This window comes from Sorex araneus, chromosome 3, assembly GCF_027595985.1.
Source record: "Sorex araneus isolate mSorAra2 chromosome 3, mSorAra2.pri, whole genome shotgun sequence".
NCBI lineage: Eukaryota > Metazoa > Chordata > Mammalia > Eulipotyphla > Soricidae > Sorex > Sorex araneus.
The window spans coordinates 10397816-10413807 of NC_073304.1; the positions used below are offsets into that span (position 1 = coordinate 10397816).

Genomic DNA, 15992 nt, shown 5'->3' on the forward strand with positions numbered 1-15992 from the left:
GACAGGGACAGCCGGACAGGCCAGCCTGGATTCCAGACCCGGCCTCCTGGCCCCGCAGCCCGGCCCCGGAGCTGTGCTCCTTGAGTTTCTCCTGGGGAAAATGGGTGCTGGGGTGAGTGCTGCTGAGTGCAAGTGGATAAGGTGCAGGGGTGAAGCACCCCCCTCTTTCAATAAATGGGGCTTGGCCATGCCTCCCTCCCAATTACTGTCACTGTCATCCCTTTGCTCACTGATTTGCTCGAGTTGGCACCAGTAACGTCTCCATTGTGAGACTTGTTACTGTTTTTGGCATATTGAATACGCCACGGGGAGCTTGCCAGGCTCTGCTGTGCGGGCGGGAGACTGTCGGTAGCTTGCCGGGCTCTCCGAGAGGGGCAGAGGAATCGGACCTGGGTTGGCCGTGTGCAAGGCAAACTCCCTACCTGCTGTGCCATCGCTCCAGCCCATATTCATAGAAAAAAAGGTAGGGCCCTTCCACACCCAGTTTCTTCATTTATGGGGAGTTAGGTCATAGCCAACAGTGCTCAGGAGCTACTCCTAGCCCAGTGCTCGGGGGACCATGCAGTATTAGGGCTTGAACCCAGGCCTCCTGCATGCCAAGCCTGCACCCAGCCCATTGAGCCCTCCCTGGCCCTGTGTCCGATCATTTTATTTTATTTATTTTTTTGTTGGTTTCTGTTTAAGGGGGCCACCTGTGACGATGCTCAGGGGTTGCTCCTGGCTCTGAGCCTAGGGATCACTTCTGGCGGGCTCAGGGGAGCGGATGGGATGCTTGGATTGAACCCAGGTCAGACGTGTGCAAGGCAAACGCCCCCCCTGCTGTCCTGTCTCTCCAGCCCCTGTCCTATCATTTTACAGGAGGGACGTCTTGAAGGGGACCAGGTGGGAAAGGGACACTGCTAGCGAGGTACCATTTCCCTCTGGGCGTGCTGGCTGTCCTCAGGGCGTCTCTGATGGGCCCCGGGGAGGAAAGCAGGGCCCTGGGAGCAGCACAGGCAGCTCAAACGGAAGCCAAGACGCGCGTCCTTCCCACTCTTGTAGAGAGAGCATTGAGAGCGGCTGGACCAGCGTCCGACTGCCTTCCCCCCTTTGCCTCTACCCGGGAACTTACTCATCTCCCGTCTCTCCCTCTCCGTCCAGCATTTAGATACCCACCCTCCACCCACCCACCCACTCACCACCTGTCCACCTACTCACCCTCCATCAAGCCACCCACCCATCAACTCACCCTCTGTCAACCCATTCACTCACCCTCCTTCCATCCATCCATCCGTCCGTCCGTCCGTCCGCCTTCCCATCCACTCATCTATCCACCTTCCTACCTCCTTCCACCCATCCACTCCTTCCATCTGCCCGTCAGCCCATGACCCTCCCGTCTGCCCTCTCTCCCACCCGTGCACTCACCCACGGGCCCAGCCGTCCGCTCAGTCACTCACCCCTCTCTCACCTACACGCTCCTCTGTTCTTTCCCTCATCCACCTGCTCCCCCGCCTCTCCACGTCCCCGGGAACTAGGAAGGCTCCCTGTGGCGCAGTGACCTTGCAGAGGTGAGGCCCCAGCACCTCCCCTCCCCCTGTTGAATTCCGATTTATTCCCCACTGCTCCCGGTTTCCACAGGTCCTGCTCAGACCTCATCCCTGTCATGCTGAGCTGCATTCAGTTCCCCAAAGGGCCCATCTTTTTTTTTTTTTTTACACTTTTTTATTGACTCCCTGTGAGACAGACCCTTACAAAGCTGTTCATGATTGGATTTCAGTCATACAGTGTTCCAACATCTATCTCTCTGCCAGTGCACATTTCCCAGCACCCGTGTCCCCAGGTTCCCTCCCATCACCATCATCCTCCACACCCTGTCTGCCTCGATGGCAGGTGCTTTTCTTATTTATCCTCTCTCTCTCCCTCCCTCCCTCCCTCTCTCTCTCTCTCTCTCTCTCTCTCTCTCTCTCTCTCTCTCTCTCCCTCTCTCTCTCCCCCCCTCTCCTTTTGGGCATTGTGGTTTACAGTATTGATACTGCTGAAAGGTCATCAAGAATATCCCTTTACAGGGCCGGAGCGATGGCACAGCGGGTAGGGCGTTTGCCTTGCACGCGGCCAACCCGGGTTCGATCCCCGGCATCCCATATGGTCCCCCAAGCACCGCCAGGAGTAATTCCTGAGTGCAAAGCCAGGAGTAACCCCTGAGCATCGCTGGGTGTGACCCAAAAAGCAAAAAAAAAAAAAAAAAGAAAGAATATCCCTTTACCTACTTTTAACCCTCAGATCTCCAGCGTGATCATTCCCAGCTATTATTGTCATACTGGTCTCTTCTGTATCTTACCTACCCTCAGTGCCCACACACTTGGGGTTAGTTCAAACCGTTGACTGGTCCTCCTAACCCCTGTTTTCGCTGGCTATGGATATTAGTCTTCTACTATATATATATATATATATATATATATATATATATTTTCTTTTTGGGTCACACCCGATGATGCACAGGGGTCACTCCTGGCTCTGCACTCAGGAATTACCCTTGGCAGTGCTCAGGGGACCATATGGGATGCTGGGAATCAAACCTGGGTCGGCTGCGTGCAAGGCAAACGCCCTACCCGCTGTGCTATCGCTCCAGCCCCAATGTGCCATAGGTTCTTTATCCATTCGTCTGTTCTTGGACACTGAGGTTGTGCTGAGTGCCATTGTGGTGAACAGTGCTGCAGTGAACATAGGAGTGCAGACGGTTGTTTCCGCTGTGTTTTGGGCCCCCAGGATATATTCCCAGAAGTGGTGTTCCTTGAGAGCCCAATTTCTAGTTTGTCGTGAAACATCCATATTGCTTTCCAAAAAGGCTGGACCAGTCGGCATTCCCGCCCGCAGTGAAGGAGAGTCCCTTTCTCCCTGCATCCATGCCAACACCGGTTGCTTTTGTTCTTTTGGATGTAGGCCAGCCTCTGTGGTGTGAGATGGTATCTCATTGTTGTTTTGATCTGCATCTCCCTGGTGATTAGGGATGAAGAGCATTTTTCCATGTGAAAGGGCCCGTCTTTGCCCTTCTCTAGATAGCTATGTGCGTTATCTCCACGGGCACGGAGGCCCCTTGGCCTTGGCAGCCCCTCAGTTTTCTCGGGCTGGCATCCTGGCTGCTGGGTTCCTCAGAGAGTGGTGGGTCACCTCCTGCGCTCTCCTCAGCAGCTTGTGGCATGGTTCCCGCCCCTTCCCCAGAGACCAGTGGCAGCCAGATTGTCACAGTGAGCACCTGTTGTCTGAAAGAGCGAGCGAGCGAGCAGAGTGTGCGGGGTGAGTGGTGGATGGTCACATCTCTCTGGTCAGGGAGGAAGTCTCCACCGTGCCAATCTGGGCACTGCCGGGGGCTCGAAGGGCATGCGTGCGTGCATGTGTGGACGCGTGCAATCGCTGATGCTTCACGGCTGTCCTCGCACTGCAGGAGGTGACCCCCCTGAACACTGCCGGGTGTGATGGAGGCCCCTTGCACCACAATCTGAAATCAAATAGAATGAAAACTAGGGCGACTGTTGGGGCAAGGGGTTGGGGGGATGCTGGGGAGGAAGAAAAAGATGTAGGGACTGTTTTGAAGTTAAAAAGGGTAGCATGAGGGCTGGAGCGATAGCACAGCGGGGAGGGTGTTTGTCTTGCACGTGGCCGACCCGAGTTCAATCCCCAGCATCCCATATGGTCCCCCGAGCACCGCCAGGAGTGATTCCTGAGTGCAGAGCCAGGAGTAACCCCCCTGAGCATCGCTGGGTGTGACCGAAAAAGCAAAAAAGGGTAGCATGAGGGTCTGGAAAGATAGTGCAGGGGTTAAGGCACCCTGGTTCAACCGTGGGCATATGGTGTCTGTCCCCAGCACCGCCAGGGGTGATCTGAGCACAGAGCCAGGTGCAAGCCCTGAGCACCACTAGGTGTGGCCCCCTCTCTCCCCCCCACCCCCAAGAAAAGGTAACATAGCTGATAGCTGTGGGTGAGACAAAGGATTCCCTGAAGTATTCCCTGAGGGTGGCCATCCAGCGAAGGGGTGGGCACGGGAGCCGAGGGGGTAGGCACGGGAGCCGCCAGACCCGGACGGTGGGGCTCATGGAGCGCCCAGGTAGGAAGTGGCAGGAGAGAGGTTCTGGCTGGGACCCCTGGGGCTCTCAGGTAGAAAGAAAGATCAGGCTGGAGGTACGGGAGGGAGGGGTCCTTGCTTCTCACTTATCTCCAAGTTCCACGTGTCTGTGACACGTGGTTGCAACCATGTGCCTGGGCCTCAGTGTCCCCATCCTGGAAGCGGGGAGAGGAATGAACTGTTGTGAAAGTCCTGCAAGAGTGCAGATGGGGACAATGTGCCAGGGGCTGGAACAGCGTTTGCAAACCAAGGGCCAGAGAGATGGCTCAATGGGTAGAGCACAAGCTTTGCATGCTGGAGACCCTGTTTTGATTCCTCAGCCGTGTGGTCCCCCAAGCACTGCCCAAGAGCAGCCCCCAAGCACCAAGCAGGGAGTTATCTCTTGAGCACCACCAACTGTGGCCCCCTGCACCCTAACAAAACCCTCATAGTTTGCAAATAGAAAGGGTAAGTCCAGGGATAGCTTGTCACTGTTTCGAGGCCCCGAGCCTCCTCTGTTTGCTTCTGTTTGTCCACGGGGCGAGCTGTCTGCCCTGCAGCCTCGGGTCAGTGCTCATGTCCAAACTTAGAACCTGGAGCCTGAGAGATGGTTTAGTGGTGAAGGCGCTTGCTTCCCATGCAGCCAGCCCAGGTTCAGTTCCCTGAGCACTGTCAGGAGTAATTCCTGAGTGCTGAGCCAGAGGTAACCCCTGACTATAAGCCCATATGAGGTGTGGCAAAACCAAAAAACAGATGTAAAAAAATCAACAGTAGACAGAGAATCATCTAGATTTTTTTTTTTTTCTTTTTGGGTCACACCCGGTGATGCACAGGGGTTACTCCTGGCTCTGCACTCAGGAATCATCCCTGGCAGTGCTCAGGGGACCATATGGGATGCTGGGAATCAAACCCGGGTCGGCCGCGTGCAAGGCAAACGCCCTCCCCGCCGTGCTATTGCTCCAGCCCTCATCTAGATCTTTAGTGCCCGGCAGCTGCAAGTGAGGGACCGGCTCTCACAGCTGGGGCGCTTGCTGGACATGCGGACACGAGCTGGCATGGACCCCCTGAGCCTCAAACTCGGATGCTAGCTGCTTTCACAAATCCCCCGGGTGGATTAAGAACCAGGACGTCTGGGGCTGGAGCGATAGCACAGCGGGTAGGGCGTTTGCCTTGCACTCGGCCGACCCGGGTTCGAATCCCAGCATCCCATATGGTCCCCTGAGCACCGCCAGGGGTAATTCCTGAGTGAAGAGCCAGGAGTAACCCCTGAGCATCGCCGGGTGTGACCCTAAAACCAAAAAAAAAAAAAAAAAGATCCGGGACGTCTGCAGCCCTGCTCTGGGCTCTGAGACGCACGGCAGAGGCTGGGCCCCCTCTGGCTGGAGTCAGTGCTCCCCCCTGGCCCCGCAGGACGCAGTACACTTCTGACTCAGGTGTCCAGGACTTGGCTGACGCCGCTGGCCCAAGAAAGAAAGAGGAAGGCACGGCCCGGGCCCGGGCCCACTCACACGCTCCCATTCGCAAACAGCAAGCTCCCGCCCGGTGACGCCACGGGATTCCAGAGGCGTGACGGGGCGTGTTTGCACTGTGGCTTCACCATGGGCCTGTTGGGTCCAAGATGGACTTTACGGCCCTGTGGGAGGACTGATCTGGACTGGGGAGAAGCTGGGGTCGCTGCAGGGACACCCAGGGGCCCAAGCAGCCGCTCCCGGGGACACTGACCCCCCGCGCCCACACCCGGGAGTGGCAGAGTGAGGGGGAAAGAGAACTGGCAAAGAGAGGCTCTGGATCCAGATTCTGACTCACTCGGGGGCCCACAGGCCCCACTTCCCCCTTCTCCCCTTTCTCTCCCCACCACTCTGCCCCAAGCCAGAACAGAAACACCCAGAACCCCAAACCGCTTGTGCTTGGTTTGTAGGACTGTAAGTTGGTGCCTCAGCCACCACGGAACCCAGCAAGGTGGTTCCTCAAAAATCTAAAATTAGTTCCACCGAGGGTGATCCAGAAATTCCACTTCAGGGAACATGCCCAGGAGGAAGGGGAAGAGACACCCCAAGAGGCGCCTGCCTGGCCTCTTTCCGGCGGAAGGCAGGAACGATGCGAAGGTCCTTCGGCAAATGGAAAGAGAAAATGTGGTGCAAGCACGCAGCGGCAGCAGCGGGCCGTCTTTCTCTTTTTCTTTTTCTTTTTCCTAGTCGGACTCGGCGGTGCTTGGAGACCCTGCGGTGCTGGGGAAGGAAGCCGGGAGTCTCAAACACAGAAGGGTCGGAGTCACAGGGCAGTGGGTAGGCGCGTGCCTTGCACACAGCTCACAGGGGTTAGATCCCTGGCACCCACACTGCCTCCTAGGTCTGCCAGGAGGGAGCCCTGAGTGTAGCCAGGTGGGGCCCCAAAACAACAATAGCAACAACCCCCCAACAAAAACAAATAACTCAATAAGACCTTAAAATCATGTGCTCCGGCCCATTTCCCTGGTTTTCTCTCACTCAGTCTTTTCCCCCCTGGGTTTGGGGCCACACCCAGAGATACTCAGCATTGATTCGTAGCTCTGTATGCAGGAATCACTCCTGACGGTGCTTGGGGGACCCTGTGGGTGACGGGGTCAGCCATGCGCAAGGCCAGTGTCTTACCCACTATACTAGCTCTCCTGTCCCTACTACTCAAGTCTTTTTTTTCTTTTCTTTTTGGGTCACACCCAGCGATGCACAGGGGATATTCCTGGCTCTGTGCTCAGGAATCACTTCTGGCAGTGCTCAGGGGACCATATGGGATGCTGGGAATCAAATCCGAGTCGGCTGTGTGCAAGGCAAATGCCTTCCCCGCTATGCTATCACTCCAGCCCCCACTACTACTCAGTCTTAAAGAGGAAAGAGGAAGGCAGGACCCGAGAGATAGTACAGCGGGTGGGGCAAACTTGCCTTGCACGCAGACTGAGGTTTGGAGGTTTGATTCCTGATACCCCATAAGGTATTCCAACCCTAATCAGGACTGATCCCTGAGCACATAGCCAGGAGTAAGCCTGGAGCACTGCCGGGTGTGCCCCCCAAAAAAAAAAACAAAATAAGAGGAAGATAATTGTGACCCAAGCTCACACATGGATGAGCCTTGAGGACATATGCTAAGTGACGTCAGTCCACCCAAGATAGCACAAATGTGGCACTGGAGAGAGGGGTCCTCTGAACCCTCCAGGGGTGACCCCAGAGCACAGAGCCAGGAGTAAGCCCTGAGTGCAGCTGGGTGTGGCCCCAAAACCAAAAACCAAAAAAAAAAAAAAAAAAAGAAAGAAAGAAAGAAAAGAAAAAACAAAGGCCACATATTATCTGGTTCCACTCAGTGATGTCCCCAAACTACTGAGAGTGGTGGAGGGCGGGAGATGGAGGCCGGGGAGAGGGCAGGGGGCAGGATGTGAGTGGCCAGTGGGGACACGGGCGGGTCCTGAAGTCAGGGAAGACTGTGGGACAGTGGGAAGGTCCTTCCTGCCCCCAAACTGGAATATGGTTAAGAGGATCCAGAAACATTTTTATTATTTATTTATTTACTTATTTTGCTTTCTGGGTCCCACCCGGAAATACACAGGGGTTATTCCTGGCTCTGCACTCAGGAATTACTCCTGGCGGTGCTCAGAGGACCATATAGGATGCTGGAATCGAACCTGGGTTGGCTATGTGCAAGGCAAATGCCCTCCCCGCTGTGCTATCACTCCAGCCCCAAAAAACATTTTTAAAGAGGTCTGATTGCAACTTTGATTTTTATTGTTTTTATTACTGGATTTTAGGTAATATAAACATGGTAGTGTCTTGATGGGCACCGTTAACACCCCTCACCACCACCAAATGGGGCTGGAGAGATAGTTCAGGGTATGGAGGTAGTACAAGGCAAGCCATTCGCATCCAGCTTAGCTGGGTTCAATCCCCAGCATCCATATAGTCCCACTAGGTGCTCAGTAAGTCCTGAGTGCAGAGCCAGGGGTAACCCCCGATCATTGCTGGGTATGGCCCCCAAACCAACCAAAACCAAAACCAAAGTGTCCATTAATGACCTAGTACTGTTTCCGGTCCACCTTGCCATCCCTTTAACCCCCCTACAGTTTGGTAATCTTGGATTAACCGAGGGTTTGCCATCGTTTGAGTCTCTCCAGTTCCATGTTCTATTTCTCTGTACCCCACAGGTGAGAGAGAGTACCTGGTATTTATCTTTCTCCCTCTGACTTACTCTATTTCACAAGGGACCCTCCAGTCCCATTCAAGACACAGCAAGCTACAAGGGTCCATCTTACTTCTGGCTGCATAGTATTCCAGCCTGTATATGTACTACAATTTCTGTTTTCGTTCATCTGCCGTTGGACATTTGGGTGGGTTCCACATCCTATATTTTACTAAGTGCTGCAGGAAGAGGTGTGTGCTTTTCAGAAATTATTTTATGGAATTATTTATTTTTTTATTTAGTTTTGGGGGGTCACACCTGGAGATGCTTAGGGGTTACTTCTGACTCTGCATTCAGGAATTACTTCTGGTGGTGCTGGGGGGGGGGTGCCAGAGATCAAACCTGAATTGGCCGTGTGCAAGGCAAATGCCCTACCTGCTGTACTATCCCTCCAGCCCCTCAAAAATCTTTTTCTTGGGGCTAGAGTGATAGTGCAGCGGGTAGGGCATTTGCCTTGCACACAGCTGACTTGGGTTCCGATTCCCAGCATCCCATGTGGTCCCCCAAGCACCGCCAGGAGTAATTCCTGAGTGCAGAGCCAGGAATAACTTCTGTGCATCGCTGGGTGTGACCCCAAGAGCCAAACAAAAAAACCAAAAAAGAAACACCTATATGCAGAAAAGATATTGGCACTCTTGTGTTCATCACCACGCTATTCATGATAGCCTAAATCTGGAAATAGAAGCAGACCCCCCGCACCAACAAATCATTCTTTTCAAATGGTGGCACCATCCACAGTGGGATAGAAGATGAGATAAACTCCTGCAGTCCACCAGTATGGCTGCAGCTGGGGGCCACGGGGTCGTGCTGAGTGATGCCAGCCAGGAGAGAGACAGACACAGAATGACCTGTCCCGGGTGGGCTGTAAAGAAGCACAGTAAGGAAAGAACAAGCGCTCAGTGGGAACAGAACCTGCGATTCTGCAGAACCGAGCTTACACGGCAGGCGGCTGGTGTGGTGTTGGAACGCTGTGTGCGCGACTCCCTGTCTCTGAGTCACACACTGTAAGCCCCGGTGCCTAAAGCAAAATTTATTTTGAAATGAAAATGAAAAACACTGATAATAGGAAAGATAAAAGTGGGTGGCCAGTTGGGCCTTATTGGAGGAAAGCCGGCAAACTGAGATTTGCAGGAAGGGAGCCCCGTGGGGGGAGTGGGGTACAGGGGAGGGGCTGGCCCTCTAGGTGAGACAGCAGGAGCCCATGGCACCGTGGCTGTGGGCAAGTGGGCAGAGCCGGAGCCATGGCACGTTGGGTCTTGTAGGTCCTGTAGGAGTTCGGTTTTATGTTAGGGGTGAGGAGAAGCCATCTCTATGGCTTTAGGCAAGGAGCAGGAGGTGTGGGGCTGGAGCCGGGTGGGTGTTTGCCTTGCACGTGGCTGACCTGGATTCTATCCCCGGCATCCCATAGGGTCCCCCGAGCACCACCAGGAGTAATTCCTGAGTGCAGAGCCAGGAGTCACCCCTGAGCATCACTGGCTGTGACCCAGAAAGTCAAAATTTTTTAAAAAAAAAGGAGCAGGAGGTGTGTTGTGGTGCTGCCAGGCGGTGATGGTCAGAGGCTGCAGCATGGTGCGGGGGCAGTGCCGAGGGGACCCCGGGATGACCCGAGTCAGGCGCAGCCCCAGGAGGGTGTGCATCGGAGCCTGAGGGCGGAACCCACAGCACAGCTCTGCTCTTTCTTCTTCCCGTGACATGAAAAGTAGGCGTCCACTCGGACAGAGCTGTGCTGTGTCCACTAGGGTGTCTTCAGGGACCTGCTCTGAAGCCCGAGGCCCAGCCAGGGGTCAGGGCTAAGACCGGCGAGAACGGACGGTCCTTCCAAAAGCCGCCATTGGAGACCGGTTTGGTTTCTGGTCATTAAAACACAAACCAAAATGAAGTAAGTAGCAGAAGCAGCCTCCTCCCCCGCTTCCCGCACCAACAAATCATTCTGCTCAAAGGTTTCTGCAAACGTGGAGCATTTTCTTGTTGGCCTCTCACCGTGAGCATCTCAGTCCCGGGGCTGGAGCGACAGTACAGTGGGGAGGGCGTTCGCCTTGCACGCAGCTGACCCGGGTTCAATCTTCTCATGTGGTCCCCCGAGCACCGCCAGGAGTAATTCCTGAGTGTAGAGCCAGGAGAGGAACCCCTGAGCATCGCTGGGTGTGACCCAAAAAAGCCAGAAAACAAAGAAAGAACATTTCCCCGCTGTGGGTTAAGGTTGCTGCTTTGGCTCTGCTGAAACCCCGAGGTGAGGGGCTGGAGCGATAGCACAGCGGGTAGGGCGTTTGCCTTGCACACGGTCAACCCGGGTTCGATTCCCAGCATCCCATAGGGTCCCCTGAGCACCGCCAGGAGTAATTCCTGAGTGCAGAGCCAGGAGTAACCCCTGTGCATCGCCGGGTGTGACCCAAAAAGCAAATAAATAAATAAATAAATAAATAAATAAATAAATAAATAAATAAATAAAACCCCGAGGTGAGTTCTGACAGCCTTCGTGGATGTGTCCCCAGGGCCAGGTGCTTTTGTGGTCCCAGTCTTACAGATGAGGAAACTGAGGCTCAGCTGAGAGGTAGTGCAGCCTGGCCTAGGGCACACAGCCTGGCCTAGCTGGCTCCCCGGCCTGGTGCTGTCTCCCACACTGTGTCCCCAAGTCCTGAGTTGGAGAAGAGAGGCCACACGTGTGGGCGGGCAGTCTCAGTCCAGGGCCTCTACTAAGCCTGCACAGGGTGTGGCAGGGGTGGGAGCGTCTGAGCCCACCACATGGTCCGGGAGCAAGCAGGAGCGATGCTTGAGGCTCCTTTATAGCTTTTTTTATTTTGGCTTTTTTGGGGTCACACCCCGTGATGCTTAGGGGTTACTCCTGGTTCTGCACTCAGGAATCACTCCTGGTGGTGCTTGGGGGACCATACGAGATGCCGGAAATCGAACCCAGGTTGGCCTCTGCTGGCAAATGCCCTCCCTGCTGGATTATTGCGACAGTCACTCCTTGATGGCTCCGGACAGCTTCCCCGTGGGTCAGAAACTGATCTCTGGGGGCTGGAGCGATAGCACAGCGGGTAGGGCGTTTGCCTTGCACGCAGCCGACCCGGGTTCTAATCCCAGCATCCCATATGGTCCCCTGAGCACCGCCAGGGGTAATTCCTGAGTGAAGAGCCAGGAGTAACCCCTGTGCATCGCCGGGTGTGACCCAAAAACCAAAAAAAAAAAAAAAAAAAAAAGAAACTGATCTCTGATTTGGCCTTTGGGGCTTGGGGGTGTAGGATTGGGTTTGAGGGTCACACCCACAATGTTGGGGGGTATTCCTGGCTTTGTGCTTGGGAGTTCTTCCCCAGTGGGCCTGGGGGGTGTGAGTAGGCAGGGCTGATGGCGGAAGCATGGAGTACCGGGGATCTAACCCGGCTCGGCCGGATGCAAGGCAGGTGCCTTCACCCTGTCCATGTCTCCACCTGACCTCTCCGGCAGACTGAGCTGTTCAGGCTTCTGTTCCCAGGAGCTCTTTGCCCGGCCCAGGGAAAGGAGAGACGGGGCCGGAGAGACAGGGCAGGGGGGAGGGTGCTGGCCTTGCCCGCTGCCAGCCCGGTTCCATCCCTGGCCTCCCATATAGCCCCCTGAGCACAGAGCCAGGAGTGACCCCAGACCCAGGAGTAATCTACTAGGTATGACCCACCCCCTCCCACTGGAAAAAGACAGGGGGGTGGAATAGACAGGATGTCAGGAAGGGACTGGGGCCACAGGCCGTGACTCAGTGTCTTGGTGCATTCCCCATTCAGATACCCTTGCTGGGCTGTCAAATCATCTATTTATTTTAAAAAACGGTTTTATTTTTTAAATTTATTTATTTATTTTACTTTTTGGGTCACACTCGGCGATGCTCAGGGGTTCCTCCTGGCTCTGCACTCAGGAATTACTCCTGGCAGTGCTCGGGGGACCATATGGGATGCTGGGAATCGAACCTGGGTCGGCTGTGTGCAAGGCAAATGCCCTACCCGCTGTGCTATCGCTCCAGCCCCATCTATTTATTTTTGGGTTTGGGGGCCAGACCAGACAATGCTCAGGGGTTACTCCTGACTCTGCACTCAAGGAATTATTCCTGGTGGTGCTCGGGGGACCCGTGAGGGATGCCAGTGGCCAAATCTGGGGCAGCGGCATGCGAGGCAAACTATTGTGTCATCTTGGAGATGAGGCGCATCCTGGACCCTGGGGCGCCGGGGTGCGGGACTCCTCGGCCACTGTCATTCTCAGCCCTCCCTGCCTTTGACTTTCAGGGGTGCCCCCAGCGCCAGCCAGGCCCCGCCTCTGGACCCCGCCCACCCTTCCTTCCTCCTCTGAGCAAGATGTCCACCGAGAGCTTGGCACCGGGCCCCCGGCCTTGAGTGGGACGCTGAGCCCCCCGCGGCGCACCATGGGCAACGCCAGCGCCGACAATGCCTCCGTGCTCGGCTGCGTCATCGACCACACCATCCACCAGACCCTGGCGCCGGTGGTCTACGTGGCCGTGCTGGTGGTGGGCTTCCCCGCCAACTGCCTGGCCCTCTACTTCGGCTACCTGCAGATCAAGGCCCGCAACGAGCTGGGCGTGTACCTGTGCAACCTCACGCTGGCCGACCTGTGCTACATCTGCTCGCTCCCCTTCTGGCTGCAGTACGTGCTCCAGCACGACGACTGGTCGCACAGCGAGCTGTCGTGCCAGCTGTGCGGCATCCTGCTGTACGAGAACATCTACATCAGCGTGGCCTTCCTCTGCTGCATCTCCATCGACCGCTACCTGGCCGTGGCGCACCCCTTCCGCTTCCACCAGGTGCGCACGCTGAAGGCGGCCGTGGCCGTGAGCGTGGGCATCTGGGCCAAGGAGCTGCTGGTCAGCGTGTACTTCCTGCAGTACCCCGAGGTGGTGGAGGAGGGCCCCAGCCGCCACCGCCTGTGCTTCGAGCACTACCCGCTGCTGCCGTGGCAGCGCGCCTTCAACTACTACCGGCTGCTCGTGGGCTTCCTCTTCCCGCTCGGCCTCCTGGCCGCGTCCTACCGCGGCATCCTGCGCGCCGTGCGCCGCAGCCACGGCACCCAGCAGAGCCGCAAGGCGCAGATCCAGCGGCTGGTGCTCAGCACCGTGGTCATCTTCCTGGCCTGCTTCCTGCCCTACCATGCGCTGCTGCTCGTGCGCAGCGTCTGGGAGCGCAGCTGCGCCTTCGCGCGCCGCGTCTTCGACGCCTACCACTTCTCGCTGCTGCTCACCAGCCTCAACTGCGTGGCCGACCCCGTGCTCTACTGCTTCGTCAGCGAGACCACCCACCGGGACCTGGCGCGCCTGCGCGGGGCCTGCCGCGCCCTGCTACCCTGCGCTGCCCGAGGGGGCCGCGCCCGGGATGCGCCCCCGCTGGGCACCCCCGACGCCGTGGGCCCCGGCCCCGGCCCCGGCCCCGGCGGCGAGGACCCCGAGGTCCTGGCCAAGCTCCACCTGCCCTTCCAGGGCCCGCACTCGGGGGGAGCGGCGGGGACCGCGCTCACGGCCGGCCTGGGCTAGCCCCCCGGAGGCCGCGTGGACACGGGCAGCTCTGCCCAGGGCGGGGCGGGGTTCCTCTGTTGGCTGCGGGGAGCCGTGGACCTCAGCGCCCTCCCCACGCCCAGGGGGGCTGTGGGTGGGGGCTGTGTGTGGAGGGGGGGACAAGCCCCCTCTGCTCCCGGGTGCCGCTGCAGGACGGATGAGGAAGCTTCCTCCGGCGGGTTTTTTTTAAAAGGGGGAAAGTGGAGGAGGGGCGCAAAGTCCCGGGCGGGTGGGGTACCCGGGGGCCCCTCGGTCCCAGGACACCCAGCTTACCTGAGCAGAGGAGGCTCGACCCCCAGCGGGAAGAACGTGAGTGGGGCTAGGAGGCTGGGTGGGAGGAAGGAAAGTGGGGAGTCTGGGGCTCTGGGAGGGCACCTATTCCCCCCCACACGTGGGGGTGGGGAGAGAGAATAAAAGACACCCAGTGCCATCAGGGGAGGGGAACAGTGCGCCAGAGTCCCGGGGTTCCCCTGTGGGGGCTGAAGGTCAGGACCCGCAGCATCTCGGTGCCCCCGTCAAATTGGCATCTGCCCACAGCACCAGACCGGAAGCTGTGTCCCCAGGATGGGAGAGAAGGGGGCTCCTCCCCTCCTTTTAGAAGCGGCGGTGGCCCCCGGGGTCCTGTGGATCCCGGAGGCTCTCAGTGCCCCCCTATGGCTGGGTCCAGGAGGCCTGGCTGGCACAGACCTGGCTGGCACTGACCGGGCCCCTCTCTCTGGTTGCCCACGCTGAACCGGACCGTGGAGAACGGGCCGTGGACCTTCCTGCTCTTTGGGGGGCCGGGCCCCCTCAACCCCTCGCTGCTCCCTTAGAGCTCAGGGGCCAGTGCTGAAGTCCCTCAAAGGCTTGGGATCGGCTGAGCTCCAGCCCGGGGAGGGCCCCGGGCAGGTTGGGTGGTGGGGGGCATTACTGGAATGTGCTGGAAGGCGGGCCAGAGAGGGCTCTTCCTCGCTCTGCCCTCTCCTCGCTTTCCACTCCAAGAGGTCGATCCCTCCCCCCACCCCCAGCTCTGCGATTAGGGGTGCCAGAGGCAGATACCCCCAGGCGGGGCGTGCCCCAGGAAGCTCTGGGACTGGGGAGTCCGACCTCCGTGGGTGGTCTCTGTCCTAGCTCCATAAGCTGCATCTCCGATAACTTGGGGCCACCCTCTCCCCCACTCCTGGGGAAGGAAGAGGCCGGGTCTCTCGGGGCGGAAGTGGCCCTAGGGCCCAGCGTCCCGGCCCTGGGTGACGGTGCCCCTGCCTCGTCATGCTGTGGTGTTGCCCCCGTTCAGCCCTGCGGAGGGGCGGGGCGGGGCGGGGCTGTTCAAGTTCACTCTGGAGAGCTGTATTTTCGTCTTACCCTGTGCTGGAGGCCAAGTGCACGCATGCCGGGCTGTGCCATGTGCCAGCGTGAGCACGTGTCATGGAGCCAGTGTGAACCTGCAAATAAAGCCGAGTGACCAGCCACCTCTATAATGTGCCACAGTCCTTATTGGGGGGTTGCGGGATCCACAGGCACCCCCCCCCCACACACACACACACGCCAGAACAGCTGCCTGGAAGGTCCAGGGTAGGATCTTAGAGAAAACCAGGACTGCGCAGCTAGACACTCGCCATTGCTCTGAGGCGGATGGAATTTTTTTTTCTTTTTTTGGGTCACACCTGGCAATGCACAGGAGTCATTCCTGGCTCCGCACTCAGGAATCACCCCTGGCCGTGCTCAGGGGACCATATGGGATGCTGGGATTTGAATCCGGGTCGGCTGCATGCAAGGCAAACGCCCTACCCGCTGTGCTATCTCTCAAGATTCACTTAAGAGAATCTTAAGTGATCCTCTTTGTTTTAATTTTCCTCTGGGGAGCCAGGAAGCGCCTTCAGCTCATAGTACATTGTGGGCAGATGCACCCTGGGGCTTAACCGGGGTCACCCCTTTCTTGAGGACAGAGCTCAGCCCTGTGGGTCAAAGACTGTGGCCCCCTTATCCTGGCACACAGCCCCTCTGCCCCACACGTGGCAGCTAAGCCGAGGCAGGGGTGCCTGATTGGCTCCTCCTCTTAGTTTTGGGGTTACCCCTGGCGATGCTCGGGAGTTACTCCTGGCTCTGCACTCAGGATTTCAACCCTCAAAGGTGCTCAGGGGACTTTACAGGCCACCAAGGATCAAACTCAGGTCGGCCACCTGCAAGCAGGCGCCCTGCCCACTGTAC

At 57.4% G+C, this 15992-nt stretch overlaps 1 protein-coding gene across 6 annotated transcripts in view; it reads left to right on the top strand.

Annotated features, from left to right (window-relative positions):
* GPR68 (G protein-coupled receptor 68) overlaps positions 1 to 15254 on the top strand; it is a 29386-nt gene extending 14132 nt beyond the window's left edge. For all 6 annotated transcript variants that reach the window (XM_055131420.1, XM_055131421.1, XM_055131416.1 and 3 more), the window contains one exon: positions 12529 to 15254. In XM_055131420.1, the coding sequence (XP_054987395.1) occupies positions 12666 to 13784 (1119 nt within the window). In that variant the 5' untranslated portion in view covers positions 12529 to 12665 and the 3' untranslated portion in view covers positions 13785 to 15254. The remainder of the gene's footprint in view (positions 1 to 12528) is intronic.
* The last annotated feature ends 738 nt before the right edge of the window (positions 15255 to 15992 follow it).